Here is a 24,793-nt window from a genome sequence, read left to right on the forward strand (position 1 = left end):
CTGCTCTGACAAACTTCAAAATGGTGACTTCTCCACTCCCCCTGCCAGAAGACAAGGGACATTTTTGTAATATTCGCTTGAAAAATCTGGTTGAGCTTCTGGAGATAACATTCACAGAAGCATGGTGGCTTCCTTTAAGTCTGGGCTCCTTTGATTTTTCAAATCTCAGACTTGTCCGTGTTGAAACATCGGCGTTTCTTCGATTATAGTTCAGGTTTTCCTACTCCAGTACCAATCCTAGGAGGTTTCTGCTCCCTGTTACGATTCTTTGTATTCTTGTCTAGCTCTCCAATTTGAGTTCAGTTTTCCCTGCGAGTTAATTTATCTCATGGATCTAAGAAGAGTTGTTGGTTTTTAAGCTTTTTACTTGTTGTTAGAAGTGAATGATGACTTCCATGCTCCTTACATGTGAGACCGGAAACTGAAAGTTTGCGTATGCATATACAGTTTGTCTCCTTGACAATATTATAAGTACTGTGAGGACAGGAACCATGTCTGTCATGCCTCTTATATCCTCAATGTCTCCCGCTGTGCCCGGCACATGGTAAGTATTCAATGTTCAATAAATGTTAATGACAAAAACGAGGGTCTGGGAGTCAGAAGACCTGGACTGTGTGATCTTGGACAAGTCCTTTCCCCTCTCCCAGTCCCAGCTTCCTTTGTCCGAACTTATTCTTGTTTGCTTCTCTTTCGTCTCTCTCCCTCCACTAGAATGGAGGCTCCGTGAGATCAGGAGCCTTACCTGGCAGAGATTCTGAAACACAATTTGTTCTTTTTTAATATTTGTTGAATGAATAAATGAATGACCGAACGATCGAGTCGACAAAAGGAAGGGGTGGCCCTGATAATTTGATGGTAGGGGTTTCTGAGAACTTCCCCTTTCCCATACTCTAATGGGGTGCCTGTCTGGGCTAGTTTCATGTACTCCTAAGAGAACTTAATGCCTTTCTAGGAGAGGAATGCAAATAGGTCACATGGGCTAAGATGATCAGAAGTGTATGGAAAAACAACTTGCCAAACTTTGGAACTCAGCAATTCCCTTTGTGTCACTCAGGAGAACACAGGCCGTGCTCCAACATGTGTGTCTGACAACAATGTGCGGCTTGGTGCTGAGCCCTCCAAAACCACATAGGCTTCGGGTAATGTGACCCAATTCCTTGGTTTTGCAAACAACGGGGTGTGCAACTGGGAGAAGAGAACACTCTTATTTACAAGTTTCTTCCTAAGGGCAAAAAACAGAATGTTCAGCATTCGTGGGAGGGGCGGGAGTTGTGTTCTGCCTGAGGAATTCTTACTCCTTGGATGGGCAGGGTCAGGGGACAAACTTCCATAGTTTGGCTTGGCACCAGAATGGGTCCTGCCCAGAGGCAGGAAAAATGTTTTCGTTAAGTCCTAGTTTCCCCGGAAGTTTGTAACAACGCCCCAGTGTCCCAATTCAGACTTGATGGTGCAGGTTGAAGGTAATTAAGTTATAGGACCTTCAAAGGAAACTCTTGTAGAAGGGATCAGTTAGTATCCACCCCCACCCCCAGGACCAAAGTTCTAAAAAGCCCTTTGCCTTTTGCTAATTGCATGAGAAATCCTCTGCAAGGCAGAAAGTGTCCACATGATATGGATGCCTTCGGAGTGAGAAGAAGGGACTCGCAGGGAGCATCTGTCATTCAGTGACACGTAGTTGTCTATGTCATTCTCTAAAGGGTTAGCAACTGCTCTTCAGCAAGTTTGAAGACTGTTGAAACAGATCCTGTATTCCTGGTTTGGGGAACTGGATATTATTGGGCAATTTTTTACCCACAAAAATCTTTTAGTTTTGAAAAAGCTGCATTCCCATAGAAAATAATCCCCTCAAATGAACTTCTAAGGCAGCCTGTTTGTTCCAAGAGCGTGAGGTTGAAGGGTGGAAGGTGGTGGTGATTGGTGGCTGAAGCTGCACTGAATTACTTGTAAGGGTTATTCCAGATTTGAAGATTCTGAGCTGCTGTTCCCTTTACAGCCACCAAAAACTAAAAGGGCCTTTTCTGGACTTTTGGCTTTGGGTCCGGGAACCCCAGATTTTGACCCGAGGTTGCCTATTCTAGAAATCACTATCCATTTTTGCCTTTATAAAGATGTTTAAGAGGATAGTCTGGGCTTCCAGTTCCTGGAATCTCTCTGGTGAGAGGCCTCTTGGGTTACTTCCTAGGGCCCCTTTGGTTGAGCCATTCTGGGAAACCCGTTCAACAGCAGCAGAGACTTCCCAGGAGTTTCTGCCCCATTGGAGTAGGCACACGTCTGGTGTGGAAGTCTATGGTCACAGACCCTTGTATGAAGACTTTTCTATGCTCTCTTACTCTTTTTTCTTCTCCCTCCTTTCCACCTCTCAATATACCCAATCACCTGAAGAAGAAATTGCTAGTTGCTCCTCAAATTCATTCTTCTCCTAATAAGAGAAACTTACATTTGTGTGGGGATGGCAATATACCCATTTAACAAAGGCTTCCTATTGTTGTTGTCAGGAGTGACCAGACTAAGTTCCAGCCAATGAAATGTAAGCAGAAGTGTCCTGCAGTATTTCTGGGAAGTGTCCTCAAGGAAGCAATTCTTCATTCCCTTTTTCTTTTCTGCTTATGGATTATGGATACAGTGCCTGGAGCTTGGATACAATGCCTGGAGCTTGAGCAGCCATTGTGGGCAATGAGATAGCAAGGTGAAGCAGCATCATGGAAGAAGTTTGGGTTCCTGATGAGCATGCAGTGGTGAACAGAATAGTTATGGGCCCTGTCCTCAGGGAGCTTCCAGAGTAGTAAGGCAGACAAAAACATGAGAAGTAGTTATTACAATCTGGGATAAGTACAATGAAACAAACAATAATGGTAAACCTTCTTTAAATAGGGTTATGGATGAAAGTCTCTCAGAAGAAGGGAGAGAGCTGAAGGATAGGAATAATCATCCAAAGAATGGGTTGGCAGTGCTGGTAGAAGCATCCTGAGCCAAGGGAACCACATGCACAAACACTCTGAAGTGTGATTAAGGAAAGAAAGAAATTCAGTAGGGTTGGAGGTTGATAAGAGCAGGGGAGTGACACTTGGAAATATTGAGACAATCAGCAGAGCCAGAACACGTAGGCACTTGTAGGTCTTGGGAAGGAGTTTGGACTTTATTCTAAGAACAATGATAAGCCATTGATAAGCTTAAAACAGGGAACACCATGATCTGATTTTGCATTAAGAAAGTTACTCTGTCTGTTGTGTGAAGTTGAGCAGAGTCCACAGTGCAAGCAGGGAGACCAACGTATGTCTCCATGTGAGCGAGGAGAGATGGGGGGTGGTGTGCGTGTTCCCTTCCACAATTAGCAAGACTTGCCCTGCTTCCCCTTCCAAACTCCCAGCATGTCTCCTTTGCCACATCCATATGGAGACATGAAATGAGCTCCAGGAGTTCAGAGCCCATATATGATTTGCTCTGTGCCTGGCACACAGAGAGACCAGGTAGTTCAATGGAACTAGAGAGAAACAGAGTGATTTGGGTCATGAACTGGAGAGCAAGTGCACCACACTGATGTACTGAACATGAGGGGGTGACAGAAGTTGTGGGATCTGGTGTGAGCAGCTATGAGGATGGTGGTATCTTGCACAGAAATGGGGTACACTGTGGGAGGTGGGAGTCAAGACTTTGATTATTGTCATGTAGTTATTGACACACTTGTGAAAAATGCCAATGGAGCTGTCCAGTTGACAGTTGCATATGTGAGTCTGGAACTTCGGGGAACACTCATAACTGGAGACAGAAATTTCAGAGATGTTACTTAAGTCCTCAGGAATACATGGAACTGAGGAAGAGAATGTGGAAGGTTGAGCTCAGTGACACCCCAGGGGTGAGAGGAAGAGAGCAGCCCATAAAGGTGACTGAGAAGGAACCACAGAATGATTTGTCTACTGCTGTCATCCCCAACAGAATGTTTTAGAGTTTGAGGAGGCTGATAAATAGGAGCTCTTTTTTTCTGCCTGAAATCAGAATCACTCAAGAGAGACATGCACACCAGTCAGACAGGAGATAAGAATATTGTTTTTATTAATCATTCAGCTGCTTGGAGAAAGAGGAGTAGAGTTGCTGCTCAATAGGCCTGTTAATACACTCCACTCCCCAATTAGTTAAATTTACCCAGCCTATACCTGCCACAGATGGATGAGCACAGGCCTCCCCTGCTGAGCCTGCCACACTCCAGCTGCTGCAGGGGGTCAGAGCAGCTGAGAGCATGCATCCGGTGCAGGCTGAGAGAACCCAAAGGGTGGACAGAGAGAATGGGGTAATGCTAAGTGTGCCCCACTCCCTCTTTCAAATTCCCCAGCCCATCTACTTTGCAACCCATGTATGGAAATATGAAATGAGCTCCAGGAGCAGGGGCCCATGTCTGATCTGCTCGGGGCCTGGCACACAGTAGGTGGACATTGCTGAATGAATGAATGAATGGATCCAGATGGCAAGATTGAAACAACCCTCAGAGTTCATCCAAGAATCACCTGGGGTACTTAAAAATGCCTGCCCTAATCCCTGGCCAATTTTATAAACATTTCGGCGGGGGGTGAGGTTCAAACATCAGTGTCTCTTTAAACGCTCTCCAGATTGTTCCACTTTACAGTCAAGTTTAAGAACTATTGCTCTGGTCCAATCCTTCATTTTACAGATGGGGACACTGAGGCCTAGAGCAAGAGGGCCATCTGTAACACTAGGGGCTGGTCCTGGCTCTGCTGTTGGGTGCATGAATGTCTGGGATAAGCATGTTTCTCTCTCTGGGTTTCACGGGCTTCCTCTGGGAAATGAGGAAGTTGGAGCTGTTGATCTTTGGAGCCCCTTCCAGCTCTAATACTGTATTGCTCTCGTCTCTGACCCAGGTGTGACTTAAGTCACTGGAACATGGCTTGTGCCTCACAAGATGCTCCTGCACAGGGGTTAGATTCGTTTTACACTTGAAATGCTTGGGCTCTGAATTGCAATGGACAGCAAAGATGTGATCTTTGGGACAGTTCAGGACCCACAGAACCAGTCTTTGATGGAGAATTTTTCCTGTTTCCTGTTAGGTGGTGGCAGTGGGAAGTTCACCAGTGGGACAGCTTTGAAATAGCAGAGGCACTCAGCTGAGGAAGTGTCAATGGGCTGGAGCTGCCCTTTTTGTTCACACTCCTAATTCTTGTCTTCCCCTGTTTACCCACTCCAAACCATCTTTTCCATTCCTTTCCTACCCTCTCCACTTTATCTGTACCAATCACAAGTCTTTTAAAGGCAGCCTGGTCCCTCTGCCTACCTAAGCCTTCTCATGAATTCCACCCACCTCTCTTGGTCTTGAGAAGTGGGTATTTCTTGGAAACTTGATAAGAACTAGAGATGACAACGAATAGAACCTGGAGGCTGGAAGGGAAACCCAGCTGTGGAGCAAAGAAGTAATGTGTACAAATCTCGCAAGTGGATGGCTTTTTCTGGCCCAGACAACTGCTAAGCTCCTGGCTTAGAACGGAACCTGGGTAGCCATTTTGCTTTGCAAATTGGAAAACAGGTCTGGAGGCGCCAATGACTTGCCCAAGGGCATATGGCTTGCTAGCCAAAAACTAGGACTACAGCCAGGGCTCCTAACCCCTCTTAATAGAATACCTCAGCTGCCTTGCTCTTGCTCAAAGAGACCTTTAGGGTGGGCCTCCCCGGTGGCGCAGCGGTTGAGCGCTGGGTTGCGAAGCTACCCGCGGCCTCTGTGGCGCCAGTTCGATCCCCGGCTGCTCCCCGGCCACCAGAGGAGGGTCCCACATGGCGCGCAGACCTCTCCTGCCGCCCGCTGCTCCCCTCAGCAGTGTACTTCGGTCCTTCTGCCTGCTCTGCTCCCCGCTCTGGCTCTGGTGAATTCTTTCACCCTCCCGCGCTTCTGACTGTACCCAGTGCATGTATAAACAAAACAAACAAACAAACAAATAAATAAATAAGACATGCCTCTAGAAAATTAAAAAAAAAAAAGAGACCTTTAGGGACTAGTTTACTTTTCTAAGCTGGTGGGCCTTGTGGTAAGGACCCTGAAGAAGAATTGTCCAAAGGAACAGACAGAAAGATAAAAATGCAGAGATCCTCAATAGTCAGGTTGCTTGTGGCTTTTTCTATCTGTTTCTTTGATATCTGCCCAGTGGACCCTTCCTCCTCCCTGGGAAGGCCTCACTATGGGTGGCTCTGGGCCTTCTGCTTGGCATCCTTGCTTCCCCCTTCATGGGTGCAGGTCCACTCATAGCGTTTCAGCTCTGGTAACAAGAAGACACACCCACATTTGCTGCCTCAGCCCTGGACTGAGCTAGTTCTGGGGGATTTCCAGATGTTTAGCTCAGGCAGAAATTAAAATTGGAATTCATCTTCTCTCTGAAAATCTATAGTCTCCATTTGCGTCGGTGCTTCCATAGTCTCCCAATTCCCCAGACTTAACTATTGTGTCATCGGAGATGGGGGAAGGTGTACACAGCAAGTGGTGTTTAATGGGTCTACAATTTCAGTTTGGGAAGATGAGAAAGTTCTGGAGATGTATGGCGGAGATGATCACATGACATACATGGATTTAGCTACACTGGACTGAACACTTACAAATGGTTGCAATGGTAAATTGTGTTATATGTATTTTACCACGAGGGAAAAAAACACAAAACAAAAATATCTTTCATGGCAACCTTGACTCATGGCTACTTTGCTCTCCCCCACGCTGCCCCCAAACTACTCCGTCACCAGGTCATGCTGATTTTGGCTTTAGTGGAGGGTACTCAAATGTTCACATACTCCCACATCGCTAGGGAAGCTTGCATGAGTTACTGATTCCTGAGCCCCAAGCCCCCAATTTAGTTTGAGGCTGGAGTCTGCGGTCTGCATTTTATTTTTTTAAAAGATTTATTTATTTATGCATACAACAGCTGGGGTACAGGCCAGAGATGTGGGGGGTGAGAGGATTCACCAGCGACAGAGTAGGGAGCAGAACAGGCAGACTGACTGAAATACACTGCTGAGAGAGCAGTGGGCGAGACAGGAGAGGTCTGCTGCGCCATGTGGGTAGCTCCCTGGCCAGACAGGGATCGAACTCAAGCTGCAGAGGCTGCGGATTGCTTCATAGTGCGGTGCTTAACCCCTTGCACCACCAGGGAGGCCCTGCGGTCTGTGTTTTTAAACAAACTTCCCAACAAACCTGATGCGAGTGGACCGCAGGCTTCGCTTGGAGAAACACTGCCTCTCAGTGTTTTTCGCTTCTGTCTCCTTTCCACCACCCTCTCCTGGCCCGGCTGGTCCTTGTCACCTCACACCTGGATTACAGTAACAGCTGGCCTGCCTTCGGCTAGCCTCTCTCTGCTCTAGCTTTTCCAGCTGCCAGAGCCCATCTTCTGCGCATATCTTTGAAATCACATCACTTCCCTGCACAAGTGCCTATCGTGGCTCCCCGGACCTGTTAGATCCTATCTCAATCCATTTGGCTGGGCGCCACGTAAGTGAGCCTCCCGTTCTCGCTCCTTCATCCTTCCCTGTTCCCTCCCATTCCTCCGGGCTCATGGGTCATTTGTTATTTTTTCAAATTAATTTCCATAGCTTTGTGTTTATTCCTTTTAAAACAATAATTTAACTTTTAATTTATTTAATTATTATTATTTTTAAGATTTATTTATTTATTTATACAAGCCCTGGGTACAGTCAGAAGTGGGGGAGGGTGAGAGAACTCACCAGAGCGGGGAACAGAACAGGCAGACTGACGAAATACACTGCTGAGGGGAGCAGCGGGCGTGGCAGGAGAGGTCTGCGCGCCATGTGGGACCCTCGCCACCGGCTGGGGATCGAACCGGCGTTGCAGAGGCTGAGGGCAGCTTCACAACCCAGTGCTCAACCGCTGTGCCACCAGGGGAGGCCCTATTTAATTATTTTTAAATCGAGGTGACATTAGGATCCCTCCATCAGGCATCAGCACCATGATGCTCCACCACCGAATCACCCTTAGTCCACGCCCATATGCCATTGTGCTTCCTCCCCTCCTTGTTCTTACCCCTCCCCCACCAGTCATTTATAATCTGTGAGTCCCTCTAATACTTGGGGTGATCTCCTTTCCACCTCCCCTCTTTCCACCCCCAGAACACTTTTGGTTACATGGCAGGAATTAGCAAAACCCTTGCCATTCTCCGTCTTGTTTCTCAGTGCATCCATCTCCCCTCTCTCCAGCCTTAGCTCTGCGATCCACCAGCCTTATGACTTTGGGCAAGTTGCTTCACCTCCCCCCGCCCATACCTTGGGGTTCCCATTTTCTCATCTGTAAGATGGGGATCTTACTGGTACATCCTCCTAAGTTTGGGTGAACATTTAAAAAAGCAATCAATGTAAAAGGGCTTAGAATAATAGTGTCTGGCACAAAGTGGGTGCCATGTAAGTGTTAGCATTTTTATCGATTGCTCTTCTGGCCCCTTCCAGCTCTTTCCTTCTTGGAAATCACTTCAGCTTGGGAGAGCTAAGCAATGGGGTTCTCGGTCAGAATTTGCTTGACCAGCAAGTGGAGGTGGTTAAGTATTAAGTCTTTGGGCTCCACTGAGATTGTCTGCATGACCACCTGAGGAACCCGGCTGCCTACGAAGCTTTAATTATGCCCATTAATTTCTAACCAAGTAGGAAGAGGGGAGGTGAGTTTTGAAAGCAAGATTTTTTTTCCGGATAAGTAAGATGATGTTAGGGATGACTTCTAAACACCCTGAGAGGCAGTGAGTTGTGTGCCTTTCTGCCCTGTGGTCTGTACCCCCCATGCTCTGCATCCTCGTCTGCTTGGTCCCTGGGCGGCAAGAACACCTTTTCTGCTGTCCCTTCCTGACCCGACGGCTTTGTGCCTTGCATCCCAGCTGTCCTTGTCTGCAAATAACCGTCTGCCAACATTTCCACTCTACTTCTCAAATCCACCTCTCTGCTTTGGTGGCAAATACAATATATTCCTTTAAAAGTCCTGTTGAACTCACAGTCAGTTTGCCATTATGTGTGCTTGCTTTCTCTCACTCAATGAGAGACATTTTGACATCTAAAAAATGTCAGGAGGCTGGAACCACTGACTCCTGGGATACCCGGGGACCATGGGAGTAGCTGCTCAGCACCCCTCCTTGAGAATAGGGAACAGAGCTTCCTGGCTCTGTTTTCTTGTCTGTCCAATGGAGGTAAATCGTAACTGCCTCTTTTTCGAAGGGCAGGAAGCTCTGTTCCCTATTCTCAAGGAGGGGTGCTGAGCAGCACTCTTGTGATGCTTGTGGGAGGGGTACTTCGAGGACTAGATCAGACAGGAGGCCCCGGCCTAGGGGGCCTGCCTGGGGGAGGGGTGGGGAGTTGCCTCTGCTCCTGTTGTTCTTTTCCTTGTCCTGGCTGCAGCTGCTCCATCTGCGTCCCAAAACCCAAAAGCCGTGAAGGCCTTTCCAGGAGCACTGTGTTCTCCTGTTTGTCCCCACCCTGGTCTGGTTTGGAAGAACAACGAAGAGCTACTCCTATATATGAGTAACAAACAGCCGCCAGTTCCTCTTATCTAGTGAAGCAACCGCTGTGACCTCAGAAGTTGCAGTGTTTGTCTCTGTTTAGTGGGGTTGCCAAGGAAACAAAGTTCTCTCTTTCCCACTGTGTGACTGTGGGCAAGTTTTTCCCCTTTCTCGTAGGGAAGGGCAGGATGACCAGAGACGCCTGTGTGTTTGCTGGGCCCGTCTTCTGGGTTTCTTTTTTTCTCTTGACTCTTGTTTGCTGGAAATCGGGTGTGGGAAGTCTACAGATGAGCTGAGAAGTCAAAAGTCTCTCAGCTCATCTTGAAAGGCGAGGGCTAGGAGTAACAGAGGGCTTGGGAGAGCTGAGTTGAATTTGGGTCTGGGTCTGGGGCCCAAAGTTTGTATCTGTTCCAGCAGCTGTGGAATCTGCACGCCATGACCAACCTGGCAGATGAAGACCATGAACTTGGCATCATGAATGAAGACTTTAGGGACTGGTGGTGAAATTGGAATTTGAGAGGCCAGCAAACGGGTTTGCAACTTTCTGAAGAAGAGACTTGGTGGCTGGAAAAGAAGAGGCCACTGGGTGTGACCGTTACAGGAAAGAAGCCTGATATTTGGAATAAGTTTGGGCAGTGATTGACACAGGGAGGTGGCCAAGACCTCTTCTTCCTTGAGGGGTGCAACTCAGGAAAATCAAGGAGCTCTGTTAAATTTGGGGTGTTAAAGGGCTAGGTATATATACTCTAGAAAGCAGAGGTTGGAGGGAGTCACTAACATTGGGGTGACAGCCTCCCCTGGCAACACGGCTCAGGGTCCAGGGTGGGTCCTGGTCGGGATGTGGTTGAGGAGACATGGATTGCACACCTATGAATCCGAGAAATGGCAGGATTCTGGATGCCCCAGATAGAGCCAGGTAAAGGGTTATGGGTGAGGATGAACCCCAAAGAGAGGTGGGGAAGGGGACCTGGAGCCCAGAGCCTCAGACCCGGCCTGCCCACACAGCTGGTAGGTTTAGGGAGTGAACTTTCCTTGGTGCCAAATGGAGCAGCAGGGCCTGAGCATCATTCCTTGTGCGGTGTGGGGGATGGGATGGGGGGGACATCATACACCCTTTTCTCACCAAGCCCTTCCAAGCGCCTTCACCAAGGTCAAGGGTCTCATGGGGATCGGTATTAAGGAGAATGCACTAAGTGCTCTCCATGAGCATTTTCAGAAGAGAGAGAAGGCCCATCTGTATTCATTCCGTTTTTCTTTTCTTGTTCCCTCACAGGTATGCTCTGCCTCTTTCTTTTGGGCCTCCTTCGGGGTCTTTCTACCTAGTCACCCCCTCAAGCTGAGGTTGGGTCAGCAGTCACCTTGCCACCCACCCCGAAGCTGTCCCATGAGAGCAAGAGTGAGACAGAGGGGAATGATGATGTGGGGGTGAGCCCCATTTTACCAAAATAGGGACAACACCTGCGTTGTCTCGCTTCCCTCACCTGTATGCTGGGTATCGTGAGAGTTACAGAAGATGGTGGATACAGCCCAGGTCTGCCACTCAGGGGAGCTCGTGAATGTTCAGTGGGCCAGAAATACAGCGTCCCTCACTATGCCAGGGCCCCCTACCACCCACTCCATTTATACTCGGTCAGACACCAGGGTTATTTTTAGAAAAAAAAAAAAAAAGAGCAAAGTTTATTGAAAGTTCAAGCTTACATTTAAACAATCAAAATCCGAATCCTGTAGACATACATTGGGATATGGTGTCAGAAAGTGGAATTCACTGCTACAGAACCCTCTGGAGACAGGCTCCTTGAACACATCACCCAGGCACCGTGGGGTCGAAGCCATTCCCTTGTCTAGCCCTTGTCAAGAGGAAACCAGGAAACCGATCTCTGTTCACTTGAAAGTTTCCCACCAGCATTAAGAAAGTTTTTGAAGGACACCGTGAAACCCTAACTGATCTCCTCTCAACCCCATTCTATGTAATCAGCACCAGTGAATGGTGGGTTTGGCGTTCAAAAGAGGACCTCACGTGTCCGCAGGGGACAGATGGGACAAGGGTCACAGCAGCAAGGCATCCGTGGCTGCGTTCAGAGGCTGGCCCCCTGCCTCCCTTTACTCTTCGCTCTCACGTTTTAACCTAAAGGACAAACTGGATCAACGTGGTAAATGAACACAGTCAGAGATTAGGGACCAGTCAATACTCCCGAAGCTGGTTAGGCCCTTCAACGCTTAGATGTATGTGTGTATGTATACAACCTACACTAAGATATAGATCTAGCCCTATGGGTATATATACGCATGGATGGCTATATAGAAAAACTAAGCCAATACTAACCAAACAGAACTTTGTAAGCGGTCATCCCAAAGCCATAATCCCACACTGGGCTGTGCACAAAGCCATGCATTATATCGTATTAACCAACAGAAGGCGGACTTGGCTCAATCTCTCCCATCTGGGACCCTGCCTTGGCGGGACAGGGAGAAGAGAGAGGTTGCCTCTGCTTAAAACACAAGTGGCTTCTCATAGGAACAGTCGTTGTCAGATGAAGCTGTTGAAGATGTCCATGGAAATGAAAACAGACCCCTTATACTTTCTGGAGCAAACTGGCATTACATCGCAAACTACCTTTCTCCTTTGCCAGCTGCAGCTAAGTTACCCAGGCCCTGGGAGCCCCCAGGGCGCGATGGCATGAAGAGGCTCACTGGCTTGGGGTGATAAGGCCCCAGTGCAACTCAGCCTCCAGAGACCTGCTCTTTGTCAGGGGTCTGTCACTGGAGTGGACCCAGGTGGCCATGTCCTTGGGACATCTCTTGGCACCAGCTATGCTAGGTGTAAAGTTCTCCACGTGAGATGACGCTTGGGGAGCCAAAAACAAACTGGAAAGAACTAGGTAGAACAAGTTTAGTGGCTCTGCCCACCCTGAGGACAGAGCCACTTACACCGCAGAACCACCGGGGGCCTCAGGTGCTTGCGGGGCTTCAGGAGCGGGCTCTTCAGGGCTCAGGCGCGACTGGAACTTCTCCAGCTGCTCTGGGCTTGCCAGGGTCTTCAGGAGGGTGTTCTCACGCTCCAGCTGGGAGTTCTTCTCCACCAGCTCTCTGATCTGCTCCTTCAGGATCTCCACCTCCTCTCTCACAGCATACATCAGATGATTCTTCACCAGATCCTACACAGGTAACCACACCAGAAGAAATCACACCAGAGCCACTCATCGGCTACCACAGCCCCCTCCAAAGCACCTTCACTCTGCCGGCAGGGTCCCCGCATTGTCCCTCACACCACTGACCGCCAACCTGCCTCTTGGCACCCTGGCCAGTCCTCCCGTGCCCTCATTCAGGACACCTGAAGTATTGGAGCCAGGTCTGAGTGCGGAGCCCAGTTTTGAACTACAGAGCCGCCCCTGTCCCTGCAAGTTTCTAATGATGTTCAAAGCTGGCTGCTAAGGAACCTTCTGGGTGAAACTTCTGCTGGCAGCTGGTGGTTTGCTATGTCCTCGTTTTCATGTTAGGTCCTGCTGCTGGCCCGGATCCCAGGGAGGACCTGCAAGGCACCCCAGACGGTCTGTCTACTTTACACATCTTTACTGAGAAAATAAAATGGGCTATGGGGGTGTCTTCCTCCTTTCCATGCAACCCAGCACACTGAGTGGTAGCTGCCCTGCAGCTCAGCCAGACTAGACTTGGGGCCTGAGGGAAGGTGTGGGTAACTGGGATTGCTGCATCCTTGGGGAACTGTGTCATTAGGCCCCAGGGCACAATTAAATGGTTGTTAGCGGCTGGAAGCCCTAGCCCCCTGCAGCCATTCTGGCAGCTCCCTGGACTGTGACCTCTACCAGGGAGGGAGAAGAGGTGGGGGGCTTTGCTTCCTGTTTCCTCCCAACTCCTGACCCCAGCCCGGGCTCTGCAGAGGCACTGCAGTGTGCTTGTATCCAATGAGCTCTAGGCCCTGCCAACTGCAGGAGGCACATAAATGCAAGCATCTGAGCTCCCGATCCAACACCCGACCCAGAAGGGAGCCAGAGGCTGAGGCTGCTGCAACGTCCCAGCCCCCAGGGTGGGAGAGGGAAGAGAAAAAGAAGGGTCCCTGCCAGGTTAGACAGGAAATGCCTGAAAGGTGCCACTGGGATGGACCTTGACTCAAGGTCTCTAAGGGGTAGGAAGCAGGCTGTTTCCTTGGGCTTTTGGCTTGGGACCCATCCTCTCAGTCCTGCCCTATGTTACATAAGCAGCAAAGTCTGGGGATGGGAATGACGCAGTGATGCCACTTACCATGGCCTGCTCGATCTTGTTGTCTATGGCCACCACGCTGGCTCCGGAGGCACTGCCAAGACAAAAAGGGAAGCGTCCACGTTACCCACTCGGTTCCCATCAGACTCCCTGGCAGCTGCGGTCAAAGTCTTCCATCTGTCCCTGCTCCTCCGCTCCCCCCCGCCTCCGTGGCCCCGTGCACCGTGCAGCCTGTCCCCACGTCCCTGCCTGGTCCCTGCAGGAAGCTGCACCTCCCCACCCTGGCTGGCTCCCCGCCGCCGCCCAGAGATCCGCGTGGAGCAGCGCGCGGGTGGGTCATGGGGGCGCACGGACCAATGTGGCCTGCTGGGCCAGCCCAGGCGGGCGACGTGCAAACAATGGGGCCGCCCAGAAGGTCGGGGCAAACCTACCCGGCTCCGAAGCTAGCTAGGAATTCCTTCCCTGCTGGTAAGCTTCCGGCCTGCTCCCCAGCGGCGCTCGGCGTGCCACCAGCCCCCTGCCCTGCCCGGCCCCGCCCGGCCCCGCCGCCCCTCTGCCTCTGGCTGCCTCCGCCTCGGGCTGCAGCAGCTCGTTTTCACGGCGCAGCGGCCGCAGGGACGCGCCGACGGCGACGGATCCCAGCGCGGCGGTGACCCCCCTCCCTGCGTCCCCTCCCCCCGCCCCTTCCCAGGATGCCGCACCGCGGGGAACAGGGACGGCGGCGCACTGCTCGCTCCGAGATCCCGCTCGCAGCCCAGCCCCCCGCTGGCACCCTGGATCGACTGGGGAGCTGGGACCAGTGGTTACCTGTTATCCAGCTTAACGGAAACCACATCCCCTCCAAGCAGGGAAGAGAAGAAGGAGATGTTGAAATTGTGCAGTTGATAAACCGCCACCTCCATGGGGGTCTGATACATTTCGGTGTTCATGGCTCGGGCTGCCGGGGAGCGCTGCCGGGCTGGGCGGACTGGGAGGGCTGCTGGAGCTGCTGCTGCGCGGGGCTGGGCTTTGCGTCCGGCCTGGGGCTAGGAAGGGGTCGAAGGCTGCCGCGCAGAGCCAAAGTCGGTCAGAGCTGAAGGAAGTGACTCGAGGGGTGTCACCTAGTGTGTCACAAACTCCAAGGCCGCCAGTCCAACCCAGACTCGGAGATATTTCGGCTCCTGCTTCTTTATATAGGAGGAGTCGGCTGCGTCACATGGCGTCAGGGGCCATGCAAATGAGTCCTGTACCGAGCTTTGTGGCCCAGTTAAACCACATCCCCTCCCTGAACCTTAGGCTGGGACTGTAAACAGTTCAGCACTTTCTTGTGCCAACTGGCATCTGCAGAGAGGGCTCTGGAGATTGGTAAAAACCAAACTGGAGCGGATTCGAGAGAAAGAAGTCCAAATGCCAGAACAGGAGGTGGAAAGCATTTAGTAGAGGGAAGAGCTGGTTTTTGAAAGCTCTTCTTGAGGTGTCAGCCGATCTCCCCCCCACCCCACCCCCACGGCTTTGCAATGCTGTCCATACCATCGTCCCTGCACATCCACCTTACAGCATCGGGAGTCTCACCTTCTTCCCTCAGCCTGCCTTCTTAGTTTCACTCCTGCACACACAAACTTAGTCACCTGCATGTCACCTCATCCAGCCAGCTGGCCCACTCGCCTGTCCCCAACTCCAGCAACCAGCCACTCACATCCTCCTTTGGAGGTCCCTGTCCATGTTGTTGACTCATACACAGATCTGTGACATGCACCGGGCAGTGCACAGGTCTGAGCCAATCTGTGCATGCCAGAAGGCATATATGGAGGAGAGGGTGTCCAGGAAGTCAAACATGTACCAGGGAGAAGCTGGGGGCCAGGTGGGAGCAGGAGGGAAGGGAATGGGTAGGTGAACACGGGCCATTCTACAAATAGAAGTATCCAAGCCATTCCCTACTGCTCTAGCCCAGGCAGCCCTTTCCTTTGTGGTCTTCACACCCTACTCTGCCTAGAAAATACATTCAACTTGATCCAGGATCACGTGATGCTACCTTAAAAAAAATTTCGATACTTTACTATCGATACTTTACAGCAAACGACGACAAAACTAAAAACACAGGCTATGTAGATAAACCATCCCAGGAAAACACCTGCCCTGGGATGGGTCCAGCCAAATTTAGGGTTAGAGGCCATTCAGGAACAAACAGATCTCAAATCACAGGCAAAAGGAGGTTATTGTTGCCTGCTAAGAATTACATGTTTCCGTTAAAATATATTTTTGGTTTTTTCCCCAGCCTTAAACTTTAAAAAAAAAAAAAAAAGGCATCCGATGCTTGATAGCCTTTTCGCCCGCTTTTTCCTTAGTGCTCCATCTGGTGGACAGACACAGAATTGCAGCAGCCAGAGGCGCAATCTAGACAGTACAAGACAGGTGATGCAACTGGGAGTGTTATTTACACCAACTCAGGGCCATAAGGAGAACATTGGGTTCCACTACATATACAATAGTTTGGATGAAGTTATGGCCAATACCCATGAATCCGTCTGTGATTCAGGCTGCGGTCCAAAGAAATGCTGAATGCAATCGTGCTGTTGGAAAAGTACCGGGGCCTCTTATCAGCAAAGAAGGTAATTATTATTTGCTTCAGGATATTTCTCCTAACCAGGTGCCTGGCACTGACACCCTGGCCAAGGCCCCAGTTAAGCCTGGTCCGAAGACCTTGATTTTTCTCCAGGCTGCCAGTGCAACCTATGCCACTGAACAGACAGTATTTCTCACAATGACTTGTGGCTCCCACTGGACCCCACCAGTGCTAACATGTGGACAAGGACCAGACTGTTTGCAAAGGGCTGACCAGTAGAACTATCCAAGCAACCCCCTACTGCACTAGCCCAGGATGGTGTTTCCCTTCACCCCAGTTTAGATGGGAGACCATCCCAATCTCAGGATATTCTGTTAACTTTGGGCCATAAGCTTTTCTGAACACGGTGTTTGTACTAAGCTCCATGGAGTATATAGAACAAAGTTCACACTATATTTATAGGTTATCAAGAACATTAGCTGAGAAAGAACAACACTACCTTCTTAAATGAGGAGCTTAATTGATAGTGGAATTCCTTGATCTATTCATCTGCCCTTTGTGCTACACAGAGCTTTCTAGGTCCAGGAAGAGCCTCTAGGTCGACCTCTCGTGGGTTTGCTAATCTTTTCTAAACTAAATATTACTACCCACCCCGAGATTCCAAAGAGGTGATAAAATAAAAGGGACAGAGATAAATTAACTGGGTTGGAAGGGAAAAACACCACCAGGAGAATAGGACAGGGGTGGAAAGGCTCCTTCAGTGGGACAGCTTATATGGCGATGTTGGGAGAGAAACCCAGGTAGTTTAGGGAGGGAAAGGAAAAGAGGTTATGTTTGCTAGTCAGACTTGCCTTGGAATTGTATGTTCATTATACTTGAATTAAAAAATAAACTGGGGCCTCCCTGGTGGCGCAAGGGATTAAGCACAGCACTGTGAAGCTAACCCCTTTGCAGCACGAGTTCGATCCCCAGCCGGCCAGGAAGCTACCCACATGGCGCGGCAGACCTCTCCTGACTTGCCTACTGCTCCCCTCAGCAGTGTATTACAGTCAGTCTGCCTGTTCTGTTCCCCACTCTGTCTCTGGTGAATCCTCTCACCACCACCACCCCCACACCTCTGGCCTGTACCCCAGTTCTTGTATGCATAAATAAATAAATCTTAAAAAAAAAAACTGTATTTGAGACCCACTAATAATAGCTGTCATTAGCTGAGCATCAGCTATGGGCCAGACACTGCTGGCTGTGCCTTGAACTCTGAACCAGTCACTGTCATTTTACAGATGAAGAAACCGAGGGTCCTAAAAGCTACCTTGTCGAAAATGGCACAGCTAAGAAAATGCAGAGCTGAAATTCCAGCTCATGTCTTCCTGCCCTTGAGAACAGTTTGGTTTTATGATGCTTACAAGTGAGCAGGGAATAGGTCTGTTGAATGCGGGAGTCAAGGCAGTTGGGGGATGGGCTGGAGGTGGCAGGAAAATGGTGAGGAGGAAACTAGGGCTAGAGGCAGGAAAAGTGCCTCCAGGCTGCCTGCAGCTCCTACTCAACAGGGACCATCTAGCTTTTTGGCCATTCACAGTAAAGCAGCACTGGGGTGCCAGAAGCAGCCCTGGGGTGCCAGAAGAATATCCAAAGCGCCTGAATGAATTTCATAAGAAGGCTGTGTTCACCCATGTTATTTGAGCCCCAGCATCCTCAGAGTTCCCCCTGTCTTAAGAAAATAGGAAACATCCATCCAACCACCTGGCTTCCAGAATGGACCATGTAGTCCCCGGGCATACAACATCCGCAATAGGTTATGGAGCCCTGCAATGATAACCGCAGTCTAGTCAAACCTCCAGTTCGGAGGCCCCCACCCCCCAACCCCGCCCCTCCTGCTGTGCTCAGCTTTTTAGGACAATGAAGTCAAGGAGAAAACAAGCTCCTATCAGGAATTTCGTTAAGAAAACAACTTGCGAAAGGCTGTCCACACTCAGTCAATCTCCGGTCCCCTCTAAACCTATAGCTGGCCAGTGAAAAGTGCTCACCCTGTGGCCTCGTGATCCTCCATGAGCAAACAACGGGCTGATCCCAGGATCCTGGGCTAGCCAAGGAAGACAATGGAAGTAAATGTCCTTGGAAAGGGATTCTCAAATAACAAGGGCATGGAAGTTCGGGGTGAAATAACAAGGGCAAGGAAGTTAGTGGTGAAGCTGCAGGAGGTTTCCTGTGCCATCCCGGGCACACCGTAAAATTCCTCTGGCTGCACCAAACTTTGTCGTGAGTGGAAGTCTGTGCTGGACAAGACATCTGTGATCTGACCTAACTTTTCTGAGCAAGGTGCTGATCCACGAGGTCCTCAGTGTCCTTGTGTCCTGTGGCGGTGGGCCCCAGGCAGGAATGCGTGGCCTTGGGATTCAACAGCTCAACAACTCCAATGTTTCCAAATGTTTCCAAACCTCCTTTTCTCCACCCTCCCGCAGGGCTGGCTCTGGACAGCACCCAGCTGAAAAGTGAGGTCCTTTGCCTGAAGGCTATCAGATCTAGTCCTAAGACCACATGATTCTGCAATGAAACAGACACAGCTGGCCCCCTTCACTCAGGGGGGACTTTCTAGATGGAGGGGAACAGGATGAGGACCCCAAGACCAGCTCGTTCCATTTTAGGAGACCCTGGAAGCCACCTTGTTCCCTTCGACCCGGAAGAAGCGTCTCAGCATTCTCACCAGTCTGTTCCCCTTCCAAAGCCAGACTCTTTAGGACATGAGCCTTTCCTACTCTGGTTCCCACAGGGCAGTCTGGGCCACAGAACCCGTGGGCAGGAACCCGGGGGCAGGATCTCAGCACGCGGGCAAGGGGTGGGGAGCAGACTCAGGGTGGGTGCGGTAGGTTGGAGGTGGCGATTAGGGAGAACATCTCACTTCCCTTTTTGTCACACTTGAAGCATTGTGTACCACACAGCCCAGAGGAAACTATTTATAGGCAAGTCTTCCTTATTTTCTACAGGGAACATTCCACCCAGAGATTCGGCAACCTTGCCAGCAAAACACAGGGTCTTGTGTCAGGAGAGGCGGAAAAAGACACGATGCAAGAGGTGCGGGACAAGCTACAAAGCAAACACTGGGTTAGGAGCTGGCAAAGGAAATCAAAAAGGATATTGAGCACTGGAGCGTTAGCGCAGTTAATGGGACGGCTGAAAAACAGCCGTCCTGGCTGGGCGGACGCCTCCACCGCGGGCCCCCTTCCGGCTGAAGCTCTGTGTACTGATTACTTACTTGTCCCTTTTTCTGAAGAGGCTGGGGGAAAAAGGAGGCCGAAACGCCATCATTTAATCTGTCCTTGTTTCTGTCTTATCTTCTCTCTTCCCCTGATCCCACTCCAGTGGGGAATATTCTAGACGGGAAGGCTGCTGCCACTTACACGGTTACTCTGGTTTTGTGGAAAATCCCCAAAGTCCAGAAGAAGGGAAGTAAGCAGGAAAGACGGTGACAGAGAAAGTGCCTTGTCCTTGGTGGGTCATGTGAAGTGCCCTGTGTGGCCAGGGTCCAGAACCCCGACTTTGAGGGTAGGAAAATGGGAGGAGGAGGCAGAAGGCTCTGGTGGGCGGGAGGGAGCCCAAGATGAATCCTAGTAGAGATGGACATGCTATTGAAAAACCAGCTCCAGCAACTGATTTGGGCCCAAGCCTGGCAGGGGATGATGGCAGGAGTGATGAATTGTGCCTTTCAGCTCCCTCCAGGACAGGGTCCCATGTGAGCGTCATAAACAATCTCTGAGTGACACCAAGGATGACAGGCAGAACCAAACCCCATTTGACAGGGCCTTCTTCCCCTCCCACCCGCGTTCAGACAAGTCAAAAACTGTTCTTGTCAAATCCCCTCCATCACCCCAACTTTGATGGCTAACTCAGTGGGGGCAGGGACAGCGTCCTGTCCTGGTCTCAGCGGGACTGGAAGTATCGGCAACATTATCCAAGAATGCAGTGTAACTTGGTGGATCTTAAATTTCGTGAATCATGTGTCAATATTTATGCCTGTCTCCCTTCCCCATATGCCCTGCAGCTGAAAACTGACCTCCATGACTCTTCCTAGCCCTCTTCTCATTTTCCGGCCTTCCCTTGCCCGTCTCACAAGTACCATATAGGTAGTCCTGAAAAAAGAGATTTCTAAAATTCACTTTGGTAAATGGAATCACCTCCTCGTTCCCCCTCTCTGCACTAGTTGCCAGCGCCGTTCAAATCAGTTCAAAGTCACCTGCACGCCCAGTCAATGTGCAAGGCACAATTCAGGGAAAGTTTTTACAAAACAAACTGGTAGTGCAAGTCAAAAAGTGTGCTTCTTTCCACAGTATCCTGGGCCTGTGGCAAACTCAGAAGTTTCCCTACTGGTTAGATCTCTGTGAAATGCTGGCTTCAGGGAAAAAAAACAGAGCTTACAGATAGTCGGGAGGGCAGCCCGGGGTTCCAGAGGGCTGCGCCACTGCCAATCTGGGACCTCACTTCATTTCTCAGAACGGGGCAGTGCTTTTCCTCTCCTCGCCCTGGCTCTTGGCCCGTGCCCACTAAGATGGAGATAACACAGCAGCCACAAAAGCTTGCAGTTTCTGTGGGCCCTCTGGCTTCTCTGGCTTTGGGGGCCACAATGCCAGGGTCCCTCACTCAGATTCCTTTTCTTAACCCCCCAGGTTTGGAAACCAAGGGAGCATAGCCCAGTTCTTTGCTCTCTGAGCCTGTCCATTCCTTCAAAGAAGGGGGGGGGGTCTATGTGTCTATGTATAACACTCTGTGTGTGTGTGTGCTGGGGGGGGGTCGCCTCTACCTGCCAACAGCCCCCTGACCTTCCTTCTTTGGCTGCCTCCTCTTGCTTTTACCCTTGCTCTGTCTTGCCCTCCCAGACCAGTGTCTCTCTTCAGGCAACAAACACCCCCAGGTCTCAGCCCACCTGCTGGGCCCACTGCTGTTGCAGGCATGGAGAAGCGCTCATCAAGGACGTGGTCTCTCTCCACATTTGCTTGTCTGCACCAGCCCTCCACTGGCCTGCTGGAGCAGGGACACACTGGCGGGGACTCCCCTTGTCCTTTCTGCTCTGTGGAGTTGTCCCAAAAGCCAAACTGGCAAGCCATTTTTTTCTGACAGTTGCCAGGGTTACTTTGAGAGGTATGCAAAGGTCTTGGGGCCAATGGTACTGCTTGGAAGATGAGGCCCAGGAGGATCTTGCTGGGGACGCAGAGCCAGCAGGCCTGGGGTCTGTGAAGAGGTCAGGGGCTCCGAGGTGGAGCACCTGGCTCCATTGTGGGCCCCCTGCTATAGAATGGGTGACCTTTGAAGTGGCACAGGTTCCCTGGGAAACAAAATGACGGTAATAATGCTGGCCTCTTCAGGCGCTGGGCTCTTGGGCGATGATGGGTAGGCATTATGAGCCTCCCTGGGCCCTCACATTGTGCTCCCCAGGCCCTCGCTTACCTCATAGCAGAGCTATTCACCCTGGGCTCACTTGAGGCAGCTCCTTGATCCTCTGTTGTGGGACTCTATGACTTGTGAAGAGGGGCTCTCTCAGCAGATTGCAAAGGGGCTGCCAGGCCCTCCCCATCCCCACCCCCACCTTGGACTTCCTGGATGGAAAGAAGGCAGCCCAGCTGGAGTGGGGGCAGTGGCAGGAGGGAGGTAGGGGTTGCAGGGGGGGGCGGGGTGGGGGGAGACACTGCTCCCAGAACAGAAAGAAAGGAGAGAAACAAGGCCGGCTCCTCCCTGGGCAGGGCCCCCCAGCCTTGGGAACAGCGCCAGGGAACTCAAAGGAGTGCTGGGAGGGGTTAAGAAAGGCCTCCGGCCCAGTTTAAGAACTGCTGACATGAAATACACACACCTTATCAGGAAGAAAGAGAAGCACAGAAGCACACGCACTTTTATGCAAACACCCTCTACGCCTTTCATGAACTCCAATTCACTGAGATAAGCCGGCAGAAGGACATCATTCTTTCTCTCTGCCTCTCTTCCTCTCCCTCCTCCCTCACTCAATCAATCCATGCATCAATCTCTCTCCCTGCTGCCAACTTCCCCATAAACCCAAAGGGCAATAAGGCAGAGGACGTGGCAAGATGGCAAGGCAGGACACTGATGTCCAGAGCTGTGCAGGGGTCCCCGGTGACAGGGTCTCTGGGGAAGCCCTGGTGCTGTCAGGTCCCCTGTTTCAACGATGTCAAACACATATTCAAATGAAGAGAAATGAAAACAAGCACCGGTTGTGCACAATTGTATCAATGCTTAAGAAATGGTTTCCACAGGCTCCTCTTGAGGACAGTTCTCTCTGGAGGCAGGCTGGGCTCAGATGCCCTAGGTGAGTGTCTACCTGAGAGGTGTGATCGGAAGGGCACCGAGACCAAATTCCTCTCAGTCCAAGCTATTTCCCCAACCTGACTACTACTCAGTGCCTACCCATGTCACCCTCTGAGTCATACCCTTGGGATTCAATGATCTCTCCTGAAGTTCCTTGCCAGTTCAGGAATTAGGAAATTCTTTTTTTTTTTTTTTTTTTTTGCAATGCAGAAAAACTTGGGAAAATGCCATATTCTACCACTTTAGTCCCAATACTTAAATGTGAACTATATTTGCATATTACTTTCAATAGAGTGGCCTTAGACAGAAGGCTGGGCTCCCAGAAGGTAAACCTTGATGGTGGACTATGTCAGGAAAGAAATGGGTCCAGAAAAGGCGCTTAACATCAGGATCACCTGAGGGAGCTTGTGGAGAGTACAGACGTACTGGCTTCCAGCCCATGAAAATCTAGTGGAATGGGTCCGCACTGGAAAGGTATTTTTCAGGTGAGGTGGAGGCAGCTCTTCTGGCCCCAGTTCATGGAACTCTTGGGGGAGCCACAGGCCTAAAGATGAAAGCCAAGATGGGGTCTACCCAAAGAGCCAGTGTCACCACAAACCACTATGTATGACACGCCATGTATGACATTAGGCGTATCTCAGGGCCTAATGTCTATTCGGCCATCTCTTTCTCTCACCCCCGCAAGCTGGATCAGAATGTAAATAAATGAAAGCTGCTACTTAGAAGGCTAACCCGAACCTGCTCTGATATATAACCCAATCTTTGGTAAACGTTGCCTGTCTGTTATGAGGCGCAGATTGCTTCTAAGATACTGCACAGCTGTCTGGGAACCCTTGGCCTGAGAGGTTGAAGATGTGGGGGGTGGGCATCACAGGGTGCGAAGGGAGAAAAATCAGGGGAGAGCAGGGAGGGGCTAATTTTTCTCCAACTGGATAGTTTGGTCCATTAACTGGCCCTACCTCCCTTCCACGGAAGCCGGCGCTCCTTCAGCCCTGTGGCTGTCACTGCCAGGGTCAAGTGTGAGTCTGTTCCAAGGTTGGCTGCAGGGGTATGACTCACGGCCCCCTCAGGAGCCTGCTAGGGCTGACTACAAAGACTTGCCAGGATCTCTGCAAACATACCCATCCCCACCCTGATCCAAGCCTTGCCCTCCTGGCCCCTGCCATCCTCACCCCACCCCATGGCTGTGAGCCCCTCCCTGGCAAACTTGCGGTCTCACTGGTGCTCACCGACACCCCTCTCCCAAGAGAAGGCAGACAGGGAATTGGCTGCTCTCTGTGGTACACATCCGGCCTGTGTTTTGGTATTTTATTTTATTTTTATGTTTAATTTACACTGCCTGCTAGGTTTGGGGCTTAAATAAACAAAAGCTATGCTTCCCCCAAGGCCAGAACTTCCTGGTTGCCTGTCAGCAACGGAGTGACCCTTTAACCTCTTCTCTTGCTCCTTGAGACAGGCAGTGCGGGGGCGGGGCGGGGGGTTGGTAGGGGAAGATATTTTGGGTCAAAAGCCTGGAAATTCTTCCTACCAGCCTAAAATACCACTCCCAGTCGTTCTTGACAGCTGGAACGTTAAATCCTGAAGCCACCGAACCTACTACAAACTTCTTTGAAAGGCCACAGCAAGATGGTAAGGGTAAAGCACAAAAATGGAAAATTCAGAGTAGCTGCACTGATTGGGGGGGGGGAATCTTTGTCTCACTGAGCAAAGACAGAGTGCCTGTGTTTGCGGCATGAGCAGTGCTGCAGACCCAAAGACTGGGCGAGCGTGGTGGGCCTACCCGGGAAAGGGTTTCTGCCAAAGCTCATAGACCTTAAAAAAGAAGAGGAACACTGGCCCCTATGTCCCAGGACAGAGCTCTACCAGCAAGGTAACGAATCATGGTCAACAGTTCTGACATCCTGTTATTTGCTAAAACTAATAATACTGTGGAGTTTGTTGACAGAGTTGCAGAAGAGCTAAAGTAAATATGGAAACTGAGGAACAGCCAAGTATGGACAGTTACTAGCTCAGCAGTTGAGAAGAAGGGAGTTTCACAGATATTCCTTGGGCATCTTGGGGAAGTAGGGCCTAAGCACAGTGGGGAGACCATCCAGAGCCATCTGTCATGTCACTGCGATTTCTCTGCAGCTATAGGTTGCAGCAGGAATGGGCTTGGCCCACAGGACTGGTCCTGAGTCCTTTGACAGAATGTAGGGTAAATGGTTTTCAGGCTGTTCTGCCCTCCCCATTAGGATTGCCCTGCCTGATGGGGCTC

The 24,793-nt window shown here is 50.6% G+C and overlaps 1 protein-coding gene across 2 annotated transcripts in view; it reads right to left on the minus strand.

Annotated features, from left to right (window-relative positions):
- Nucleotides 1-12,397: 12,397 nt before the first annotated feature.
- Nucleotides 12,398-24,793, minus strand: part of TSC22D3 (TSC22 domain family member 3) — a gene marked incomplete at both ends in the record, with an annotated part of 71,189 nt that continues 58,793 nt past the window's right edge. Inside the window, 3 exons of one of the 2 annotated variants that reach the window (XM_084259287.1) lie at nucleotides 12,398-12,628; nucleotides 13,731-13,782; nucleotides 14,496-14,617. In XM_084259287.1, the coding sequence (XP_084115413.1) occupies nucleotides 12,398-12,628; nucleotides 13,731-13,782; nucleotides 14,496-14,617 (405 nt within the window). Of the gene's footprint in view, nucleotides 12,629-13,730; nucleotides 13,783-14,495; nucleotides 14,618-24,793 lie in introns of those variants that run through there. The other variant, XM_084259286.1, reaches the window with a different exon arrangement.

This window comes from Talpa europaea, assembly GCF_964194135.1.
Source record: "Talpa europaea genome assembly, chromosome: X".
Lineage (NCBI taxonomy): Eukaryota > Metazoa > Chordata > Mammalia > Eulipotyphla > Talpidae > Talpa > Talpa europaea.